Raw genomic sequence first — 25,163 nt, forward strand, 5'->3', positions numbered from 1 at the left:
CAGAAGGGTGATGCTGTCTATTGACATGGGATATATAATTATTCACAAGTATTCATATTTTTGTCACTTTACAGCTTTATAAGAAAGGACCTTGGAAATTTTTAGCCACAAAAGTTAGTATAAAGAGTTAGTGTTAATACTTCTGCAGATGTTTAGATCTTTTTAGACCAAAGGTTGTGGGCATGTCACTTCTAAATTAAAAAAAAAACCAAAAATACCCTCTCTTGTTCTTCTCCTATTAGTAGACCAACAGCTACAGTCCAATTTTCCATTCTTTTATAGTATTGTGAAATCATAAGGGAAATTTTCTTTATAAACTTGAATGCATCAATTTCTCTTACAACTAAAAATAAGTGATAGTCAAGTGTAGGCAAAGAGAATGTAAGAGAGCTTTCTGAATGTACATTTACCTCCAAAGTAAAACACTAATCACCCAAGCTACTAATTCTGGCTTGCAAACGTATTGATTAAAAAAATTCCTTGTTGCAAGTTTGCTTGCCACAGAGACTCCAGTCTTCTGCAACAAATCTTTTTGGGCTCATGACCCCAAAAGATCTGTAGCACTTACCCAGGGCTTGCCTTAGGATTTCAGAGCAGCCAAAGGGAAGAGTTTCTTGTCTGACTTCCCACTATCACTCTCCTCCCAAATATAATTCCCCCCCCCCTTGCAAAAAAAAGGTGGTAAGAACCTATTCCTCCTCCTGCAGAATTACATACCTGCTGATTGTTTTGGTGTCAAAGCCGGCATAGTGGCCTACATACATGTGGAACTGTGTGTACATTGGGTTCTCCCAGAATGTATGAGGATTGTGTGCATCTTTTATAAAGCAGGATGTCCATTCCCTCATTCTTTGTCTATTCACTGTCTTCCTCCCCCGATTAGGGAATGATCAGCTCTTGGTTCTGGGCTCCATTTATTGTCCAAATCATGGCAAACTCATAACAGAAAACAAAACTTCAGGCTGGGGCTTTCTATCCAGCCATGACACCAAGGCTTAGCAGCAGGAGTCTTCGTCCTCAAGGACTACTGTGGGAGACTGCCCATTTCTGCAGCTTCTCCCTGAAATTCCCCTTCATCTGAGCCACTTGCTGGCTTTTATAATCACTTACTAGTTACTTTCTCAGCTGGGTCTGATAACTGAGCAGGGCTAGCTGGCCCCAGGCCTCACACCACTTTGTCTTTTTTGTTTGCTTTGTTTGGTGTGGGAATAAGTTAGACTTGCACCCCTTGAATCTGTGCACTTAATGGCAGAGGAATGGAAGATCCTGCCACAACTCACATCAAAATACATTCTCTGTGACCAGCTACTTGCTTACAGTGCAGTTTCCCTCTTGATTCCCCTTTTTATCTTTCTTTTTTGCTTACCTTCTGTTTCATTGTCATTCAGGAATCTTCCTCAGTAGTGACACACCTTCCTGTTCTTTCAGCAAGCATTTCCCTTCTTCTTGGACCTTGCCTACACAATGGTTTTTTGTTTTTGTTTTTTGCAAATTAGGTTTGTGTTCACTAACAATTGGGGAATAACTATTCTGAAATAATCGTATACACACAGCCAGCTTTTGCCTACTTCCCTTGAATCAATGCATACACATGGCACTAATTCTTTTCAGAAAGCATTCTGGCACGTATCCCATGGTGCTTTGCCCTACTGCTGCGCTCTGCGCATTCTGGGATTTTTCTGAGTACATTGTGGGATAGCTACTGGAAACCTGGTACTTGGGGGTCACAGCAGTGAATTTCCATAATTCTGCTGCTTGCATTCTATGATGCAGCTGTCTTCTGAAAGTCAGCACCAACTGACTGCTGCCAGTTGGCAGGGAGCGAACTCAGCGGTGCACCACAGCCCAAGCACTATTGTACCTGGAATCACGCCTCCAGGTGACTTGGGGAGCCAGCTGCCACACTGCTGAGCCATTTCAGTAAAGCAGGAGGCGGCTAAATTGAACTACTGATTGTAGACAAAATTTGCCTGGAGCAGCTTAACTCTGTGGAGCGCTGTTTCTGGGCTTGAGACACAAGCTCCAACAGATGGGAAAGGATGACCAGCAATGAGGCAGAATTTCAGGATATCAAACGGCACTTTCCTAGAGATCTGTGTGGAGTTACCGTCCATTCCATCTTCTCCATTGAGCTCCTTACATGAGAATCATTGATGCCATGCAAAAAAGATAAAATTGGGAAGGACTCTACACCATGTCCTCCTCTTCTAGTGGCATGACTTGACCTACTCTGTACATCTCTGCTCTTCCCTCTTCCTAAGAGTTATGGTGAATATACCAAAGAAATTACATACTTAATTTAAAAAATATGTTCCAAATGGTCAGTCTATACCAACAGCAGGCACCCACATAGAAGATTTATTGTGGCCAGAATAGGTGCCCCCTCCCCTTAGTTTTAGCTCATTGAGTCCTTCTGGTTGCATGCAAATCTCAGATTTATTTTATTTTAAAGTGGTTGTAGTTCTTGGGGTTCTGAAGAAACTTTTGGAACTGTGACCTGAATGTACTTTAAAAATCTCAGAAACCAGAAGGCAAATAAAAATAACCCAAAAGTGTAAACTTTTTTTTTTTTATTAAATCATGAGTTTTAAGCCAATTTCATATCTTGAGGGTCTTACTCGTGGGTTTTGAACACTTGAGGTTGCTGGTATTTTATACTAGGTGTTACATGTTCAAACACGCTCACTCTTATGCACACTAGGTGCTGTTGTTTTACTGTCTTTCAGTAGACACAGGGAGTAGCCACTATATTGATTTACATTCAGAATGGTTTATACACACAAAGGGCTGGCAAACAATATTTCCCTGGTGAAAATTTAAGTCCTGTTACAAGGAAATAAGAGTGGTACCAACATGTCAGAGGCAAAACAACCCCAAAGAGTAACATGTATTCTCTCATTTATTTCCTTCAGAGCTCGAAATCCTATCGCCACGTTGTAAAACATCTGCAAATGTGTTTGTACAGCACCAGTTTATGACTGTGCCACAGTTTGCAGCACATTTAGCAATGTCAGGTCTCAAAGATAATATGTATGACTTTCACACTAGCCTATTTCCAGGCCCTTGCTTTTATGATAGCGGTATGTGCTTGGCAGTGAAGTGCCGACAAGCTTTGCCCTGCTGGAAACTATTACAAGGGCTTTGAGTTTCTTCCAGCCAGATTAATTTATATCTTCTCATTAAAGATGAACACATTATGTGCTCACAGAAAAAGAAAAGTTACTGTCTAGACAACCAAGAGCTCAGGAACTGGAAAATTACTACAGTGCAAGGTATGGTAGTAATTTCCCTTTAAAACAACATTCCTTCCAGTGTAATTCTGTCACTTTTCTAATTATAGTATTAATGTACACGTAGTATCTAAAACAGTTTTTATGGCTTTTTCCTCACTACTCAGCAGCTTTTACCAGCTGTAGCAGTAATAGAAAAGCATTTAAACCACTGCACACAAAGCTGAGTTTATGTTGATTTTAAAAAATGAAATGTAAATATTGGTATGAATAGAAAAATGAATATGAACACTTTAAAGGGTGTGTTGCTAGTAAACAGCAATTGAATGTGAACTAACAAGTAGTTTGATTAGCAGCTTGCCACAAACATACTTTAGTTTAGTGTGTCCTGGAACTGGTTGGAAGGGATCCCCCATAAACTGTCACTCAGTTTTAGTCACAGTTCACAAATTTTGAAAAGTAATTTCCTTCAGATCAGGACTCTTAAGTGTGCAGTGAGGCACATTTGTGTAGTGGCATTTTTAGACCTTTTAGAAATGGTCGTAGTCACTAGACATTTCCAGTGCTGTTGCTGCAAGGAACCAGTGATACATTTTCTATTATTTGCACTGATTTTTTTCATATGTAGAGCAGGGGTGTATATGTCCCAGCAAAAGTCTCACTGACTTCAATAGAGACAGGATTCCATCCCCTATTGTATGACTCTTTGGTCCTAAATTCATGGAAAACCAGGAGTGATCACTTCAGATCAGCTGGATGAAGCTTTTAATAATGTTTTGTCATGGTGATCTATGCCAGGATAGCCAATCCTAATATTAAACACAATACATCACCGTCCCGTGTCAGCTGTTGAGAATTTCAAAAGATGTGCAGTTGAATTGATCCAGGGTATTTCTTTTAAATAGGAAAAAAAAGAAACTCAGATTTGGGTCCCAATTGTGCTCCTAGTCATCTCAGTAGCAAAGCACTTACAGACTTCCCGAGGAACAAGAACAGGCCCTAGGCTTCACTCCATCACAGCTGCATGTTTTGATGGCCTCCCATCTGGAGGATTTTCTGTTCCATGCTGCCACATTTTTCACATTTTCTTGGTATCTAGACCTTTTGAGGCACCCCACTGCCACCTGCCCTTAATCTGAGACAGTCTTGTCTGTGCCTGTCAGGCTTCACTCCTCAGCTCCACTGGCTATGGGCCATACAAGCACTCCCCACTAGGCCTTGCAGGCCCCACTGTCACGCTATAAGCCCATCCCAACTGTCAAGCCCTCTGAGCAGCTCCCTGGAGTCTCCAGTCGCTGCTCCACTTGCAGTATTCACAGATTTGCTGCTTCTAAAGAAGCAGTGCCCCCCAGCATACCAGTTACACATCAGATCACGGCTCTGCTTAACACTCAGCACTTATATATGGGTATCGTGAAACCAAGTGTAAGGTTATTTAACAAAGCACAGAGATTCGAGGAGTAGCAAAGAGAAGTATTGGAAACAAATAGTTACATATAAAAGCAAAATCATAACACACATTTTAGTGCCTAGACTTAATTAACAAGATACTCTTATACCTTGTAGAATGTTGCTCGCCCCAAGTCCTTGGAGCATTTTACAGCCAGGCTGGCTGTGACCGTAAGACAGACATGCTCTTAGTTTGCTTCTTTGGTGAAGGATCCCCTATGTTGCCCAACATCTACTCATCTCATCTTTTGTCTCCATTCATAAACAGTACACCCCATGCTGTTCTGTTCCTTCCCATAGATTTTTTTTTCCCCTTTAGATTTTGCAATCTTTCAACTGGCCCTTGGCTTTTTATCCAGATAGGCATCTATTGTGAGACAGGGAGATGAACGTCTTACCTCCTGCCTGAAAGGAATAGGTCTGAGGTACGTCACCTCCTGGTGACCTGCCTTAACTTCTATACTGTAAGAACATAATTTTTCATATAGTTACATGACTCCTTAAATATTATCCATACACACATGGCACAATTATTATGATGACAGTGAGCTTTTAGCTCTCGGTAGAGATCTCCTATGCCACCCTGGGGTGAACTATTATGCATCTATCCAACCCAGGGGGTCCCTGTAAAACCTGTATGCCCCCCATGCCCTCTCCCATTGGCACCAAGGGGTCCCTGGGTCAAAACGTTCCAATAAATGTTAGTCTGATGGAAATCTTGTCATCAACCCCTCTCCCTTTCTGTTTGCATCCTTGTCTTCTGAGCCAAGGAGCTTTACTTAACAAGTCAAAGAAAACCCTGTACCAACGTCTGTCCCAAGCTCATGAATACTTTGAGTAGCAACAATTTAGTTATACTAAGAGTTCATCTTTTAGGAACTAGTTCTCAGAAAGAACATTTTACCACACTCCGTGGGTTTTTTTACATTGATGGTCTAAAGTTGCTAAAATTTTCCTTCCCTGGGCTTACTGGCTAGAGCAGCCAATAATAGCCAAAACCATGTAAAATATTTTCCAGTCTAATCTAGGGAGGACAAGTAGATTGGTTTGTTAGCTTGTTTTTTAAGATACAGATAATTTAAAAGAAAATATGCAAAGCTAAGATAAGCATGGCATCACAACACTATAACATACCACTAATGTAAGAGTATGTTAAAAGCACTTACATAGTGAGATACCAAAAACAATATAAAGAATTCCAGTTAAAATATATTTCCATAAGAGAGTAGATCAGCTGTAGTGGCATACAGTTCTCCTTTGTAGTTCCAATTAGAGAAATTCTCTCTAATTCTCCCTCTCAAACTTATTGTGTAATGTTGTTGGCACAGAACAGTGTTGTGTCTCAACCCAGAAATGGCTGCCCCTTAGTATGCCCTTGTGTATGTCTAGTTTGTAAAACATCTTTAGGAACCTTCTATAAAAAGAAATGATTATTGGGTGCCATGTAAAGACTGTATTGTTATATTTGAAGAAAAATTTGGAAGAGAAGCAGAAGTAAAACATTATCAAACCTATCACACCCCTCTTAAATTTTCATTCCCTACAGAGTCTCATCCATAAGAAAGTGACTATTCCGTTTGTTTCTGTCATGCATGTTACAGATCTCACTATCATGAGGAATAATAAAAATGGTGAATCTCTGAATTTAAATATAAAATGTTAGGTTTAAAGAAAGCTACTGATTTGTTGGCCTGCTACCCCGGTTGACTTGGCATTCCAGGCAGCATCTCCAGCTTAAGGGCCTGAAATCCAAAACACAGTGAAGTCAGTGGAAAGAGTGCCATTGTTTTCAATGGGCTTTGGGAAAGGTCCTAACTCACTAATTTTCATAGATTTTAGTTGTTTCTTGGCATTGCAGTAGACTCTACATAGGGTATAACTTTGTGCACTAGAGCCCTCAGGGGAAGTGCTCAGTGCCTTCCACCCCCAATGGCACTGGCTTCAGAGGTCATATGAGGGTATTGCACAACTTGCAAGATTACGGGCCCCATTAGTGCAGCAATACATCTGCACTCTGCTCTTCACTCTGCCTTTTTTCCTTGGGTAGCTGTAAGATTAGTGAGATTAGTGTATATCTTGTTGCTGCATTTATCTATTTTTTTAAATAGTAGTAGTAATGATGGGCTTCAAAAAGACACGCAGTTTTAAATACCCAGCAAACCTCAGCTGCAGAGAAGCTGTTCATTGGGGTGGAAATTGTCTCCAGGATTCCAGGACGAAAACAAAAATTTCCCTGAAACATTAGCTGAGCAAGTGTCCATAAAGAAAGTGGATTCTTTTTTAGAATCCAAGCCCGTGTGTGAAAACAGCTGCTTGTGCTGGAGTTTAGAAGGGTTTTGTATCCCAAGTTGTTGCTGGTGTTGCCCTAAGAAAACAAACTGTTCTACATTTATACATGTGTGTATTTGTGGTGCAGGGTTTTGCATTAAGGACAATTATAAGACTTGGGGGAAGATTGGTGGTGTGGAGTACGGCGCCAGCAATGAATTCATAGTAAGAGTGAAGGGAATGAGAAAACCTTGATTTGAGAACTGTACTTGGTTCAAGGGGCAGTCACAAGATTCCAGTCCCTGTGAGAGTTCCCTTTTCCCCTTATAAACCTTTCCATGTGAGGATGGCTACCTGCAGACCATGTCGCTGGCCACGTGCTCAGTTGCTGCATTGTCATGCACTAGCACCCACAAAAATGGTTGAAAGGGAAGCCTCTTCACATGAGGGCAAAGCTTCTAGACTTGTTTCCACCCCATAGAGAGGCTTCAGTGGGTGCAGGTGCAGACCAGCGGTAAATAGAAGAACTGATGATGGTGGCAATGAAAAGAAAGTGCTGTGTTCAGAAACCAGAATAACTCTCTTTCATGAACAGAAAATAAGCAAGAGTAATAGGAAAAATACACAGATTAAGAGGGTAGAAGAAAACAGGGTATTTTTTTTGTCATGAGTGGAAGGGAAATTCTCATAATAAGTGGAAATTAAAAAAAAAACCAAATGGATGACAGCAAGAATGAAAAAATGTCAGTGGGGTCATTACGTTAAAGCAACGGAGATAGTAAGATAGGTGGAGAGTTGGGATTTTAAATGTAGCAAGAAACTGCTGCAAAGCTGAATAAAGTTATTTCATAAACTTAAAACAACTGTGGCAAGGTTTCCACTCTCTGGGAGATGACTGGACAGATTGACTTCCCGAGACATAATTATCTGCCCGAGAACATAGGGGGCTGGAAGGATAAAAGGATATTTTATTCCGTGGCTTAGCCACAAGCTCACTTGTGGAAGCTGCAGACAAAGCCAAGGGTAGAAAACTGGCCGGAGAGCACAAAGCTGTGCAGCAATGTGGCTGGTGAGGAGGAGAAGTTGCTGCTAACTGGAGAAGCTACAAAACCTCAACCACTCCATAATGTTTTGATTTCACCCCTCCCTGTTATGTGGAGGCACAGTTTAAAAAAAAAAAAAAGTCAGAGGACAACTGGCATAATGAAAAAATGAAGCTGTAAAGGCATCATGGTTATGCATAGCAGTCCAGATTTGAGAATACAATTTTTTTTTTGAAGAAACAAAAAAGACTTCCAGTTAACTACAACTCCTAGGCTAAATTCTACCCTGCTGTTATATCATTGACTTTAAAAGCAGTTTTGCCCAGGGCTGTATTTTGCTCCTGGTCTGTATCCTGTGGATATTGGAGTTTAAAACTGTTTAAAAGCCATTTCATATTGCGGAGATGGATAGTTGAATGGGCAACATTACTTGCCATGTAACTCAGCCCATTTGATACACGGCAGTGTGGCGGCTGTAACTGGGAATGCAGTGGAGCCTGTGACCATAATGCTTAGTTAGCCATGGTTATTTCACAGTGCAATCACTCTCCCAAATAATTATGGTTGATCTGGATGACAGCATCTTGCTGCACTAATTGGATTAGTGTTAGAACCCATCTGCATCCACAGATTATGCCACAATTTCAGCGCATCACCCTGTGTGTGAGGGGGTACAACAGGGAGACTATGGGGAAAAAGCATTTGAGCTAATTCAGAATAAACGTTCAGCAGAAGCTAGGAATTAAAGCTGTATCTGACAGCCTGCCTACTCCAGGTTCAACTTCACCCAGTAACAATCAATCTCCTGGGAGAATGTAGGGGTCTCGGGCCAGATCTCTCCTTTGACACTGATAAATAACCAATGAGAATCATGCTGTTAGAGTTTAAATACCAAATGATATAGGACAGATTATGTCATAGAGGAGTTGTACTATATTTTAATCTTCAATTGTCCATGTTGCTGCCAGCCTGGAGGAAGCTAGTTTTATAAAACAAGATTTACCATTTGATTTGAAAGATAAAACTTTGTCAGTTGTAATTAAGTACAAGACTCTCCTCCACCATGTGAGCCAGACACTCCTGGAAAACACGAGCACATGCACTTACTGTAGGGTGACCAGATGGCCTGATTTTTGGGTCTTTTTCTTATATAGGCTCCTATTACCCCCCCACCCCCATCCTGATTTTTCACATTTGCTGTCTGGTCACCCTAACTTACCGAGTGTATTCCTCCCATTCCTACCCTGTCTCTCCTTAGACCAAGCTGGACTGGAGATTTTGAAGTCCAGGAGTTGTCAGAATTTTCCATGGGAGGTGGTGTGGGAAGGAGGGTGGTCTCTCCCTGGCAACCGCAGCCCTGGAGCGGGGGACAGACGCCTCTTTCTCTGGCCGCTGCAGCTCTGCACATCCCAGATTTCCTCCACCCCCTCTTCTCACCCCATTGCCCCCTCCCCAACTACCCTCTATTCCCCCCAAGGCCACCACCTCACCTTACATGTGAATTTTCTCCAGGGTCCAGGCACCTAATTAGTGGAGCTGCGGGGTGGCCCTTCATTCTCTTGTGTGCAGCTGCCCAGGCACGCACCTTAGAGGGAACTATCCGCAGACCACCTGCATGGAGCTCGCGGACCACTGGTGGTCCATGGACCACAGTTTGAGAACCTCTGGTCTAAAACTTCAGCTGGTATAAATTGGTGTGTGTCTGATATCAGTGGAGCTTGTACTCCAGCTGAGAATATGGCTCTAGATAGTTGTAGTATATATGGAATATAGCCATTTTGCATTACAGTATTTAGACTGTGTTAAAAGAATGATTATTAGGATTAGGGGCACATTACTGTGTAATTTTGTGGTTCTGATTAGTTTCGGAGTGAAACTACAGAACTTGGAGTCATGGGATGCCTGTGAAGCAACAAGGAAAGGAAGACAAACAAGACTGCCATTCTTTCATGATACAAGCTTAGTTTGGTGCTGCTAAGTGTTTCCATCATTTTTAAGATTGCCAGTACTGTAAAGAATGCACTGTACTTTGACAGCATATAAATGCTTTTTTGATAGAAGCACTAACAATGCAGGAGAATTTGGCTGAGGTCACAGTTGTGTGACAGCATATTCAAGAGAGGTTGTGCCTGGCCCTGCATAAGGGGAGGAAGAAGGGAAAAATAGCCTTCTCTCTCCCTTCAAGCCCCACCTTTGCATGCCTGCAGGGGGCAGGTGTAGTTCTATGCGGGATTAGAAACCAGCAGTATTAACCTACCAGATGGGGCCATGGGGAGACAGTGTGGAGCTGGTGGCTGGCCTGGAGTTGAGTGAGTGCTGTGTCCTTTCACAGGGCTAGGGAGTTGCTACAGCACTGTCTCCCACACACAGTCCTCAAACATTGCTCCTAGGGCTGCTGCTGTCAGGGCCGGCTCCAGGCACCAGCGCAGCAAGCAGGTGCTTGAGGTGGCCAATGGAAAGGGGTGGCACGTCCGGGACTTCAGCGACAATTTGGCGGTGGGTCCCTCAGTCCCTTTCGGAGGGAAGGACCTGCCGCTGAATTGCCACCGAAGCGGTGCGGTGGAGCTGCTACCGATCACGATTGCAGCTTCTTTCCCCCCCCCCCCCCCCCCCCGCTTAGGGCGGCAAAAACCCTGGAGCTGGCCCTGGCTGCTGTGATGTGGTCTCCACCTCCATTCACAATTGGGCCCTGAGTCTGTTCTCTCGCATTGAGGAAAACGCCTTCAGGTTTCTTTACCTGGAATGACCAGAAGAGCAGAACAAGAAATGAATGACTGTTACTAGGTTCAGTGATATTAATCCGCTTCCAAGGAGCTGAGGGTCCCCCACAGCATACTTTGAGCGAGAAGAGCTAGTTGAGCCTGTCTGAAAGCTTCTCTTTTGCATAGTTTTCAACAATGTATAAATATGTCGGGGTAACAGAGTGTTCTCCTGTTACAGCATGCTAACCATCTGGAGTGGGGGATGGTTTCCAGTTTGCCACTGCAAATTTGTATGAGAGAGAGAGAGAGAGAGAGAAGCATTTCTAGGTTTTCTAAAACCTTCTAGTATTTTACAAAAAAGTGCTGATGTCTGTTAAACAGCAGTAGCAAGTCCAATTATTTAATCAAGCGGTTTCCAATTCCTTTCTCTAGGAGTGCATAATTGATGAGGATTGTGAGATAGGGAAATATTGCCAGTTCTCCAGTTTTGAATACCTATGTCAGCTCTGTAAAACCCAACATTCAGTAAGTACCGAATTCTTGTATTGTCTTAAACTGTCTCACCACATAAAGGGCCATCGTTAATGGCTGTAGACCAAAAGTGATATCTCTATTGGTTAAGTTCTCTTTTGTTTTTTTTGTTTTTTTGGGGGGGGGCGTGTCACAGCAGCAAACACTGACTATGCATATACACAGTGCTTTTTCTTGCTCTGCATATTCTTTTGTGTGTTATAAGGATTCTATTCACAGGTGCTTTAGTACTCAATCCAACTCCTGTTGACTTCAGCTAGAGTTCAATCAGACACTTATAGAAAAGAATTAGTGACTTTGCTGCCTAACGTGATAAAAATGACAAGTTGCACATTGCGTACATAAACCTACATGAACATGCTCCATTTGTGTTTGGGTAACTCCCTCCCGCATGGGTCATTAAGTGTTTGAATCTGGGAACTTAAGAGCAAACCTCTGCCATTTCAGCTAAAGGATTAACTCCCTCAGCTGGTAGCAACAGTAGGTTATCTTCTCACAGGGCTGGCCATGCTAGGAGGTAGTGCTCCATGTGCTTAGAGTCCTGCTAGGAGTGAAACGGAGTCTTTTCATTAATGTTTTTATCTCCATATCCAGATGTATTTTTCATTCATAGTCCTTTGCTAACCTGGAATGAAACTAAATATTTGTTCAAAACTATATAGTCCATAGAGCCTAAAAGGAAGAAATAAGCAAGTCCTGCTGCAAGTTCTTGTTACCCACAGGGTATTATATTCTAAAAACTGCTGTGTGAGGCCATGATTCTGCAAAAACATACACAAACATTTAGCTTGAAAGACATGAATAGTCCTATTGACTTCAGTGGGACTCCTGGTGAACCTTCATTTTAGAAAAACAATCTTACGAAGAACCATTTTTTCCAGTTAGGAAGGAATCGCATAACGAAAGTGATGTCAAAGAACAAGTCGACATTCATTTCATGTGCTGATGCCTCAACACATGGGAAATTGCTTTACAGTGGTTTAAAGGACAAGAAGAAAGCCATGCAGTTCACTGTACTGTAATTTACACACACTGCCTAGTTTTGAGATGTCCAATTTATGAAATTCTCAGTCCCTAGTTAGTTCATAAGATAGGAGTTCTAGTATACTCACATACTTAACGTTAAGCCCATGTGTAAGTCTTTACAGGCTTAGAGCCCAAGTGCCAGTGAAAAGACCTGCTTGACAGTAGTTTAGTTGGCTTTTATTGTTTTTGTTTCATCATTGTACTACTAGGATTTAGATAAACCCAAAACAAGAACTGACTGTTCAGGAGATTTTACATAAACATGAAATGTCCATGTTATGCATAGTGTTCAGTAGAATATTTGTAGCCTATTATATATTAAAAATGGGCCCTAGACACACCCCAGCTCTAAATAGCCTCTCACTGCAAGGTGGCTTAAGATCCAGTCCTGGATTCCTATCCAAATTTTGCAAATAATCCTTGCTTAATAATGTACAGGCCCTGAGCGTAGTCCCCCATAAGTCTCACTCCCAGGAGGGGAAACCCCTCTGTCTTTGGGAGGCATGCAGTATGCATGCATATTGAGGTGGGCTGTACACAGAGAGAGAAGCCTGTTGTCACAATGCTGAACCCTGAGGTTACCAGGAATCTGAGCTAGCTAATCAAATGATCTAAAAATGATACACAGTGCATATCAGGTTGTCTTCCCAGTTATGTACCACTGGTACATTTGGAAAACTGTTGTCCTAGGAACTATCTTTCTCCAGGGACTTTGCTTCCCTCTTCCTTCCTTTAAGGAGGAGTTGGCCCTTTCTTTTAAGCCTCTTGATTATCAGCTAGAGGGTGCAGCACTGCTTTAAGGTGATTCAGATCTCTCCAGGATCTAGTTTCCCCTTTGCAGTTAAGGTTAAGCACATGAATAGTCCAGTTTTAACCAGTGGGATTAGTCACATGCTTAAAGTTGAAAACACACGGAGAGCTGCTTACAGGATCTGGGCTTATCCTTACCAGCGGTTGCTGTGCTTTAGTGCTGAGTTCAATGCTGGTGCTAAAAAGAGAATTTTGTTGCAGTGATTTTTTCCCCCCTCTTCTTCTAAGCCTTGCTCCCGAGATGTTGAATGCTGTGGAGACCAGCTTTGCGTCTGGGGTGAATGTGTGGAAGCTGCTTCAAAAGGCGAGAATGGCACAATTTGTGAAAATCAACATGACTGTAATCCTGGGACCTGCTGTGCTTTTCAGAAAGGTACACTGGTTTTGCTTTTTTTATTCTATTCATTTTATAGTGCAAGAGGATCTTCAACTCAGCTGAAGTAGTTAAATCTCTGTGTAAATTAATGGGTAATTTTCTCCTTTGCTCTGTGTTACTGTGGAGTGTGTTGTGATAAAACCTTTAGAATGCAGTTAGAGTTGGGAGGGAGAAGGCGCTTTCTACAGGACTGCATTACCGTGAAAGTGACATTCTTCAAACATTCGAGATCGGAATGGTGTGAGCAAATAGAAAAGTGCAGGGTATAGTGTGTTTGTAATGGGCAGCTACAGTCATTTGAAGACAATATAACAGCCTTGCCCCATTTTCATACCAAAGAAGAAACCTAGTGTGTTTTACTTTTTGCCTTGTGGGGGAGGGGGGGGAAATATTTGAGATTCTCAGTTTGTTCTGTCAAAAACCACGTTTGCTTCCCCTTCCTACACCAGTACAGGCGATTACATAAATGTGAGGTTCTAGCATGAAAGACTGTTGGGTATTATGATGCAGTCCAGTACACAACAGTGTCCTGGACAGGACATAACTAGAAGGGCACTGCAGAACCCCCATTAGCCCACAAGAGAGTCTGAGGTTTACAGAAGTGAAGCTTGACATAGAGAAAGGCAAATAAGAAATTTATTTCTTCAGGCCTGGGCCTCGCTCTTGCCACCCGGTCAATCCCAAGCCTTTGTCTGCTTATCCACGACAGTCTCGTGTGTCGCCCTCATGCCCCTCCTCCCTTCTGCAGTATTAGTGCCCAACCTCAACATTTCCTCTAGTCCAGGGAGACCTTTTTCTATGTTGCTACCTATATTGGCCTCTCCCATAACCAAGAAGCCGCCTCATGTCTTTGGACTTGGGATGACTTCTGCTGCCTAGAACCATTTTATCAGAGTGCTAGGGAATGCCATGTGGAATGGGAAGGCGGCCCATTTCAGGCACCATCCAAGTTGAGTCAGTTGGGTGTGTGCAGTTTTTCCTTGTTAACACTAAATACAGAGCACTATAAAGGAGACTTTGCTTTGCAGAGAACAGTTTTGGATTCTTTCCTTGTTCATCAGAGTTTTCTTTATTTTAAAATACCTACAGAATTTGGTGAGCTTCAACAGGGACTCTTCTGTAAACCCCTCCCCTAAGAAGAAACAGGAAAGAAGGAGCAACTTTAGCAAGTCTTCTGACTGCTAATATCACTTCCCCAAGTGGGACTCGTATCCTACTCGTGATCCCATAGAAGCCAATCGCAAAACATCAACTGGCTTCACAAGTGTAGGGCTGGATGTATAGTGGGGGGAACACACTGTTCCCTGAACCTGTTTCCTCTGTGATATGAGCCAGCAATAATTGCATTTGAAGCAGTACAATTCCAGTATCCTGCTGAAGATGATTTTAGCAACACAAATCCTTCACAGCAAATTTGACTCAAGTCAAAGTTAGCTCCTGACTTGATAAAAGATGCTTAGAACAAAGCCTGTAGCTGAGTGGTTCTCAAACTTTTGTACTGGTGATTCCTTTCACATAGCAAGCCTCTGAGTGCGACCCCCCCGCCAATAAATTAAAAATACTTTTTTATATATTTAATACCATTATAAAGGCTGGAGGCAAAGCAGGGTTTGGGGTGGAGGCTGACAGCTCGCAACCTCCCCATGTAATAACCTCGTGACCCCCTGCTGTAGCTGTAGGGGGAAAATCTAAAGTTAATGAAAACAGTGATTATTTTCCTGCCCAGAACAATGGTACAACCGCTTTAAAGGAGGTACTGTTTAAATACTACCACCACCTAATTCTTACATAGCGCTCTTTATCACTAGATCTCAAAGTGCTTTACAAAGGTGGTCAGTATCATTATCCCTATTTTACAGATGAGGAAACTGAGGGAATGTGATTTGCCCAAGGTCACCTAGCAGGCCAGGAATAGAGCTTAGGTCTCCTGAGTCCTAGTCAAGTGCCCTCTCCATTAAGCCCCACAGCCAGAACAGTGCAAAGGGACACCAGTGTAGATGAGAATCAGGCCCAATATATTATATTGTAAATTCAGCTTTATACCCCAGTCTCGGGCCTAGAGTAATTGCAGAAGATTTGTTGAAGGTTTCATTCTTTTAATAATTGTGGTTAATTGTGATCTTAATGGTAAAAGTCTGTTGTATAATCTTAGGAAAAACAACCTGCTGAAAGCTCTTGCATGAAGATTGCTGTTGTCTTTTTACATCACTTGCTATTGTGAGAATGACAGTTCAATAATTCAGTTTTCCCAAATACTGCTAAGATAAGCACCAGCAGCTGTAGGAAGTTAACTTTCTTCTTTGAGTAGCGACCCTATGGGTGATCCACATCTGCCTCAACATGGGAAAAAAAATATCTATCCTCACACCCACTCAATGCAGAGACTTCATTAGGGCTACTCTAGACTCCTTCATAGCCAGGCAAACTTGCGCAAGGACAGATTTACCACAGTGTCCAGTCTTGTTTCAGAGATGCAACAAAGCCTGCAAACCACAGCATGGGCTTGTCTATGACTTCCAGGCTATATGGCAGCCTGTACATTTGTGATACAATTAGTAAGGCTACACTCTTGTCTTCAGCCTGCCTAATAATCGTCCATACCCCAAGCAAGCACAGTCTATGTACATGGGTGTCAGTACCTTGGAGGGGTCTCTACTCTCTCTGTTGGTGGAAAGATCTATGAAAGGTGTGCAAGGACCGTCACTACAGACTACTCCCTAATGGACACACACTGCCAGAATCTCAGCTTCACACTCAAGGAAGATGGACTCCTCAGGAGGCTATCCTCCATATCAACACATTGGAGCGCCGAGAAGCTTGTTATGGAGGCAAGCACTTCCTACCACATCAGGGGCCATCCAGTCAGCATAATGCTGGACAACAGAGTAGCAGTGTATTATATCACTCATCAAGGAAGTGCAAGATCCCAGGCCTTGTGCACTGAATCTATAAAACTATGGATCTATCACACTGCATACAGATCTCAGTGCTTTATGTACCAGGACTACAGAACACAATGGCTGATTCCCTCAGGGGAGCTGAACAATGCGGTAGTCTGAGAGAGATGCCTTACTTGGGGCCATCCACAGATAGATTAGTCTGCAACTCCATTCCTTGGCTCTGCATACTGCTTTACACTTGTCATCTGGCTCCATTATTGCTGAAAGTCCTGAACAAATTAAAAAAAATTAGTTGACATCCTCAGAGCACCATCTTGGCCAAGGCAGGCAGGGTTCCCAGAATCGATCCACCTGTTTCTGTGACTGAACCACCTCACCCAGGAATCAGGATCAAACACTCATCTGAATCTGTCAAGCACTTCATTTCAAGGCTACTAGATGGCTCTCAGGTACAGAGCAAGATTGCTCCCCGATGTACAAATCCACCACGAGACCTCAGTGTAGTCCTCAAGGTGCTGCCGAAAACTCCCATTTGAACCTATGGCTAACTGTTCCCTGCTTCATCAGTCCCTTAAGACCATGTTCCTCGTAGCCATCTCCTCAGCCAAGAGAATAGGGGAGCTTGGAGCCTTGATGGTTGACTCCCTATACAGTGTTCTGTCATGACAAAGTGACACCATGTTCACACCCTCCCTTCCTTGCCAAGGTTTCCTCAGAATTTCACATCAACCTGGAGATTCACCTCCTGGTGTTTTATTCCAAGCCTCGCTCTTCAAGAGACGAGTCGAGCCTTCAACACATTGGATATAAAAGCCCTTGCCTTCTGCCTAGGGAATACTAGGACCTGTTAGGGCTTCACCCAGGCTTTATATCTCAGTTACAGAAAGGACAGGTGATTTCCAACTAAAAGACTATCCAGATAGGTGGCAGGATGCTCCTTAACCTGTTATGAAGACTCAGAGGTTCAGCCCCCTCTGAGAGTCATTACTCATTCCACCAGAGCTCAATCTACCTCAGTAGCCCTGTTGAAAAAACACCTATTTCACACATCCGCATTGCAGCCACCAGGTCTTTGGTACACACATTTTTCTGAGTGTTACACTCTTGTGATGACTTCCAGAGCTGACGTGGCTTTTAGCGAGACTATTCTATGATCTGTACTGAATCTGCCTCCTCAGCAGCCCCCTCCCTCCATGATCGGGATACTGCTCTGGAGTCTCTTGAAATGGTGCACCCATAGGGACACTACTCAAAGAAGGAGGCAAGGACACATTGTACAGTAACTGGAGTTCTTCAAGATATGTCCCCCTGTGGGTGGGTCCACTACCCGCCCTTCTTCCCCTCTGTTTTGGAGTCTCTCATTGAACTTCCATGCTTAAGAAAACTGGAGTGGTGGTGAGTCCACGTCTTGTATCAGGGCGTGAGGGTGTCCAGGGCACCCACCCATAGTTGACAAAAATCTTTGATCAAGAGTGCACAGGTATGCATATCCTGATGTGGAGCACCCGTAGGAACACACATCTGGAAGACCACCACTTACTGTACAAGCTAAGTGACTTCTTATCTTTGCAGTTTGCCTCTAATTTTTTTAATGGCAATGCAAGGTCTTTTGTTAATTAAAAGTCACCATCAGGGAGCGGAGTGTGTGTGTGTTTGTCGGGACCTGCATTTTGATATTCCTGAAACTGCGGTACTTCCAGAGTACTGATGTATACTGGAGTGCTTTCCTTTTTTGGTCATCTTCGCTTTCTATAGCAAGAGTCCAAACTACACAGCATTCTGGTAAACAACTCCTCTCTCCAAAGGGTGAATTTTACCTGTGTGCAGAGGGTCAGCATAAGTCCTCTCCGACATAAGTCCCACTTGAGTCCATTTTGCTTTTTTGATCTGTCACTGTAGTTTGTTTTTGATGTAGGCTTTTTTTTTTTTTTTTTATAGTGGGGGGTTTCCTAAACTGAATAATACATTTGTTTGTGGGGACTTCTTGTAAACCTGACTATTTTTTTAATAACTGCAGTGCACATTTAATCCTTTCAAAGAAATCATCAAAAATAATAAATAAATTGGAAAACAAGATGCATCCAGATCTAAAACCAAAATATTCTGGTAGGTTTGTTACTGCTCACTGCTGCCTCCTTTGTAAAATGGTACATTCACTCACTTTTATAAAATACCTCACTCTTCAGAGGAAGGGCATTACAGAAATGCAGTTATCAATTTATTGCCAAATTGTTGCTGGCCTTTTGCTGAAGAGAGTGGGGATTGTCTTAGCCTGAAAATGAGGCAAAGCCACAATATAAATGGTTTGAAATCTTACTCCATCTCCTGGAAAGGTAGGTGAGAGATTGAAAAGAGCTCCTGGCTCACTGTGAATCTTTCCTATGCAGAACTGACTAGTTACCCTGTAGATCAAAACTCCTCATGGATTTATCATTTTTGCGTGCAGATCTTCTGTTTCCTGTGTGTACTCCATTACCTGCAGCAGGAGAACCTTGCCATGATCCTTCAAACAAACTCCTGAACCTGATCACATGGGAACTGGAACCAGATGGAGTGCTTGAGCGCTGCCCATGTGTACATGGCTTGATATGCCAGACTCACAGGTAAGGCATGGGAAGGATCAAAAGCTTTTTTCACCAGAGACTCTTTAAACCCGTGTTTGTGTGAAACACCCCCACTCTGCACTGAGTAGTTCCTTGTTGCAAGCTGCTCAGTGTTGTGAGGTCTGACAATCTTGACTGCCTTTTTCACCACTAACTCTGGAAAAATAATCCTCACTGGTATAAAAACGTCTAAAGTCTTTTGCACTGTCCTAACAGACAGTGCAACAGTCTTTTCTCTGACTCCAGTGAAGCCTCGGAGGCTCCCTGCTCAATCAAAGCCCCAGCAGACTTGCAGCAGCAGCAGCAGCTTCCGGCTTCCCTGGAGCAGTCTCACTCTTTTTCCCAAAATAGAGCCCACCACCTACTCTCCCTGCACGAGGAAGTCTCTCCCCCCTTTCCCCAAGGCATCATGGGAGTTATAGTCTCTAAGGCTAGATTGCAGCACACAGGTTTTCCTCTGGAACGCTCCCAATAAAGTTCAGAGGCCCCTCAAGTAAAGGGTGCCCACAAGGCTATGCAGCATCTGAGAAATACTGAAGGGGAGAGGAATCAATCTGTCAGTTGTGGCTGCTGCTTCTTTAGCTGGAAATACTAAATACTTAAACTTTTGGGGTATGTGAGATAGACACACATGCATATATTTCCCCATTTCCGGGGTAGCCCTACTAGGCCGTCTCTCATCAGCTGAGATCCAGTGCCTTGTCCTGAAGACTAACATGCAGAATATTGTGCAGACTTCTCTAGGAATATTTCTAGTCTGTCTCATCCTTAATGGAAAAGGAGGAATACGAGCCTATAATTTTTGCTGTGAACTAAGGCTTTCATTAGCAGTTCACAGAGCACCTTTCAACTCCCTGCTTTTTTTTCAAAATTATAAAAATTTGACTTAGCACTTTTTAAGTAAAAGCAGGTCAGGTGTCATGAGGGGGTGGGGTGAGTGTGTGTCAGCTTTAGGTTTCCTAAAGCATTCAGGGAAAACCACAGGTAAATGAAATTACTTCACTCTCTGGCTGAAATAACATTTGTCCGTAAGTTTCCCATTACACTATTTGCTTAGCATTTAACAAAATAACACAATTTCCACATGAGCTGTGAGACATGATATGAATTAATGTTTTCACCTCTTCTTCTCTGCCCCGCTCTCTCACCACATCAAGTTTTCTCTAGCACATCAACATGCAATTCATTACCGGGATTTCGTTTGAAGGAATAGTTCATGTAATATTTGGTACCGCACATAGTTCATCACAATCCATTTCAACACTGAAATTTGAATTAGTTTGCAGTTCTAGCAAGGATATATCAAACACATAACACCTGCCATCTCTTTTATCACTATGAAATAAAAGGATAACATTGCAGGTGGGGATAAGCCAAAGCTGAACAAAATAGGATTTGGATGTAGTGAACAAACCAGCTATGGCCACTACAATTATTAGCAGAAATGACTGGGACTTCTGGCAGTCACACATTTTGCCACAATTGCCTGATTTATTTCAGATAATCTAATGGTTACATAGTATGATAGGTGCGTCTACCACAAGACTGATATGGACTAAGTTCAGCCTCCTTCATGAATTTACATCAGTTTTCATATACTGGATATTAAGAATAGTCTGGCGTAGGGCAAACATTTGCATATTTAAAGGAAATAGAAGTGGCCAATTTACACTAGCAGTCATTTTTCAAAATAGTTGCCCCTATAAAGTTGAAGTGAGACATAGCTCTGTATTAATACACCTGCTAATTAAACTGGCTGAAGTACTAAGCCCTACTATGGCATGTGACCCATGAGCACCTCCAAAATTATAGAGCAGGGGTAGGCAACCGATGGCACGTGTGCTAAAGGTGGCACGCAAGCTGATTTTCAGTAGCACTCACACTGCCTGGTCCTGGCCACCAGTCCGGGGGGCTCTACATTTTAATTTAATTTTAAATGATGCTTCTTAAACATTTTAAAAACCTTATTTACTTTACATACAACAATAGTTTAGTTATATATTATAGACAGAAAGAGGCCTTCTAAAAATGTAAAATGTACTACTGGCACGTGAAACCTTAAATTAAAGTGAATAAATGAAGACTCAGCACACCACTTCTGAAAGGTTGCCGACTGCTGTTATAGAGCACAGATGGAGAAAGATCGAATTCCCAGTAAGCATGAACACATGCAAAGTCCCCAGATCCATCACAAGTGGGGGGAGGAAGTTCCCTCTGCTTGTAGCTCATTGGACCTACTGTTCAGAGCAACAATAAAAATGTTTAAACTAGGGGGCTGCCCTGTTTTGAAACCAATAAAGCTGATCAAAACTTCCCAAATGTCAGTTTTGGCAAATTTCTTCTTCTCGAAGGATTACCCCTTCCAATTTTTTTGTCCTAATATTTTAGGGCAAGAGACTTATAGCTCCGCCTCATGCATTATAATGGATTTCTTTAAAAATTCAGTCTTCAGCTTTCCTGAGCTGTGAATAACTTGCTATAATCAGCTGTCTTACCTATTCAAGTGAATGGATTTGGAATTTGTGTTGTTGCCTTTCACCTGGGAGGGAGGGAGGGGTGTGTGTGGTTTTCCACTTTAATGAAGAACTGGAATGACGACAGCTCTGAACACTAACAGGCAGGATGTGTTTGCTTTCTCAACAGCCACAGCACCATGTCTGTATGTGAAGTGTCTTTTAATGAAACCAGAAGTAACGAAAAGGAAGAGCCTTTGCTCATGGATGAAATACCATTTCTTGGTTTGATACCCAGAGACGTGCTTGACGATTATGAAGACAGCAGTATCATTCAGGCAGTGCGGAAGGAATTAGAAAGCCTAGAAGGAAATATTTCTGAACAGACAGATTTAAAGGAGCCAGACTTAGCTCATGATCTGCTCTTTGGAGATGAGATTTAAATTAAACACAGGGTAGACTGGTCACTGACATGATACAAATTAAATTTCTAGAAGTGTCTAGTATTTTGCTTGTATGAATTCTGAACACACACACTGCTGGATAGAAGTGCAATAAATAATATTTTAAAGGGGTTTCTTCCTATTCTCTTCCCCAAAACTTGCAGACTTTTTTTTTTTAATCCAAGCAGAAGGTTGGACTAAACTGAATCAGAAAGGTCATAGGTTTTTTTTTTGACTAGTTACTCTGTCCTGGGTACCAAAATAAACTTACTAGTTTGATATTAAGGGAAATGAGCATAATGTGTCAAACTGTTAATGTTTCATACATAATCATTTAAATTATTGGTGACCCTCAAGTGAAAGTTTTGAGCATTGCATTTTCTGTACATATGTTTGGAATGGTTGTTATTGTTCTGGGGTGAGGAAGAACCCACTTCTTCATTTAGGTTGATTATTTTCGGGCATTGGTCTTCAGCCATGTATGTGTTTCTTTTAAAAATATATAATCACAGTGAAGTTGCAATAAATATAGCTTCTGCTCAGTTATTTGAAGCCTGGGGGAGGCTGGGAAGGAGGAGAGCTTTATCCTTAGTTTCAGAGAAAGCACATTGTAAACAGTTGAAAGTGAAGTTTGGTACTGAGGAGGTGGCAAAGGATCTCAAACTCATGTCGCACCACTAGCTGTACAGATTTTGGAGGACTGGGCTGATAGCTTAAATCAGCATCTCTCCTACACAGCATTTGTCAGTGTCAACTCCATGAGAGTTAATACTACTCCTTGCAGCATTAACTCTCTTTCACAGTTACCTTCAGGAAGGCTTGGATTCCTCCTCCCCCCCCCCCCCCATCTCTTACGTAGGTTTGGAATTTTGAACAAAGTCCAGTGAAGAAAACATCCCCTTTAACAACTTCTGTAAAACAAACAAAATAGGATTGGGGCAAATGCACATTCATTAGGGTGATATATACTCCACAGATGAAGCTTTCCCCCGTTCCTGTTGAAACAAACTCCACCACTCTTCCATGTAATCAGAATGTCAAATATCAAGCTACTGACAAGTATGTTTCAGACTTACTATACCAGAGAATTGTCCCTGCATACAAGAATAGGCTGCTTCCCCTTACCTTCCCCAACAGGCCGGCCCTATTGTTATAAGCTGCCCTGCTTTGAAGTGATTGCCTATTATAAAAAGCCCAAATCCATCACCTTCCTGTAAAAAGTCCTGTGTTTGACCTTTCAAGGAAGTGCTTTCTCTCAAAGTATTACCCTTACTTACTGTCACAGTAATACTGCTGCAGTATTCTGTCTTCATGCGTAATACACCTCTACCTCGAAATAACGCTGTTCTCGGGAGCCAAAAAACCTTACCATGTTATAGGTGAAACTGCCTTATGTTGAACTTGCTTTGACCCGCCCCCGCAGAGCACTGCTTTACCACGTTCTATCGAGGTGAAGGTGAACTTCCTGGCATAAGGCTATTTAATAAGGCACTGGGGCCACAGTTGTAGGTAGGTCATATACTCCAATAAAAAGCATGCATAGGTTTTTACATTATAGGGAGGTGGGGGTGGAACCACTGTTCATATGGAACATTACAGAAGGATCAGATTCTGCAGCCCTTTCAAAGAGCCATCTTTGGCCCATATAAATCATGTGCTAGAGCAGTAGGAGAGGTTTTTTTTTTTTCCCAGAAACATGGTTGAGATTATTGTGAGGAAAAGGAATTGGACCTTAGATCCAACTATGAGAAGGATGAAAAAAAATTGGACTTTGTGTTACGTCAAAGCTAGGACAACTTGCCATGTTCCTTAAGGGAAGAAAAGGCCATGAAACTGTCTAGGGTGTCTCAAAGCAAAGGATTCCCTTCATACTCTTCAAGTTTGAGGTCAGGAGCATGAAGAACAGTCATTCCTGTGGAAGAAACCTCTTTCACAAGGACTCCAACAGAATAGAAGCTACCCTTGTTAGCATTTCGCTGCAATTTTGACAACCATACTTCACCAGAGCCATGTCATGCAATAACCTGAAAAGTCTCAATCCTCAGAAGCACAGTGAGTTTAAGCCACAGCTGAAACACCTGTTGCTGGCTATAGCAATCAGTGAATGGCTCCACACAGCTGGCATAACCTATTTACCACACCACTTCCCTTCTTTCATATGGAAGCACCCCAGGGTACATTTTACATATACACAGTGAACATGATCAAGGTCAGAAAAGCTCCAGGGCCTTAGTTACAAAAAATTTCGAGACTGGCTATTCAAGACTCTCAATATCACCTGATGAAAATATTACCTGGTTCATTCAGACAAAAACTGGAATAAACTGACAAGTGGCAGTCAAAATTCACATCTGCAAGCCGAAGTAATATAAGTTCTTCTGGCAGATGGGTCACTCAGCCTACATGAGGGTGATCCAAATAATTCTGAGCACAAAAGCACTGGCACAGCAAACAACTCTGAGTAGTGCTTTACAAAAGAGGGCAAGTATCAGCCTTTCCCTTTTAGAGATAGGTAGGGTCCTTCGTTTTCAGTTATTTTATTTCATTTTCCCTGGGAATTTATCAGTGTTTATTACCTCAACAACAAAAACAGGTGAAAATCAGTGCAAAAAACGACTCAATTTTTCTGGGTAAATATTGGGGTTTATAAAGTATGCAACAGATTAATGCTTTGAAGTCCGTTCATCAATGTGGTTTGCTGCAGAACTAAAACAGAACTCAAAACAATGCCACCTCTGAGTTTAAGGAAACAATACCTCTCTGAACCCCAAATAAAACTTTTCATTTGAACAAACAGCTAACTTGTAGACTTAGACCTATTAGCCTATAAATATTTACATTTAATAATTGGGCCACACCATTTGCAGCGCACACACTCAACTTCATCCTTTTCTCCTGTTTGTATTTTGTAAACTTTTGAATGCTTCATGTTCTGAAACGTATTCTGATAGATTTTCGTTTTCTTCCCATTTTAGTGTCTCAAATCTTTAAACCATTATCAGCCAACAGCTTGAAATGTGTAGATGGTGGGCATGAGATTCATCAGTACATTCAGATGCACATGCACTTCAGAGCTTGCATGCAGGCCGGTTTGCTTATTGTGTGCGTCTTCAGGACTATTACATAGCCTTACTTCAAGGGGCAGCTTTGCATATACAGACTAATGTATTATCGTAATACATGTATCTCATGCAATGTATTGTATTTTCCTAATAAAACAAGTTTTTTTTTATATATTTGAATGATACAAAAGTAGGGTGAAAAATCAGAAAAAAATTAATAGTTTTTGTAAAACCCAGAAATTTTTCAGGAAAAAATTGGTTTAAGCT

At 42.1% G+C, this 25,163-nt stretch overlaps 1 protein-coding gene across 1 annotated transcript in view; it reads left to right on the top strand.

The window, feature by feature from the left end:
* DKK3 (dickkopf WNT signaling pathway inhibitor 3) overlaps nt 1–25,013 on the top strand; it is a 55,700-nt gene extending 30,687 nt beyond the window's left edge. The window contains exons 5-8 of the mRNA XM_045016593.1: nt 11,125–11,217; nt 13,288–13,432; nt 18,782–18,938; nt 21,582–25,013. Of these exons, the coding sequence (XP_044872528.1) occupies nt 11,125–11,217; nt 13,288–13,432; nt 18,782–18,938; nt 21,582–21,834 (648 nt within the window). The 3' untranslated portion in view covers nt 21,835–25,013. The remainder of the gene's footprint in view (nt 1–11,124; nt 11,218–13,287; nt 13,433–18,781; nt 18,939–21,581) is intronic.
* Nucleotides 25,014–25,163: the final 150 nt, after the last annotated feature.

This window comes from Mauremys mutica, chromosome 4 (assembly GCF_020497125.1).
Source record: "Mauremys mutica isolate MM-2020 ecotype Southern chromosome 4, ASM2049712v1, whole genome shotgun sequence".
NCBI classification, from domain to species: domain Eukaryota; kingdom Metazoa; phylum Chordata; order Testudines; family Geoemydidae; genus Mauremys; species Mauremys mutica.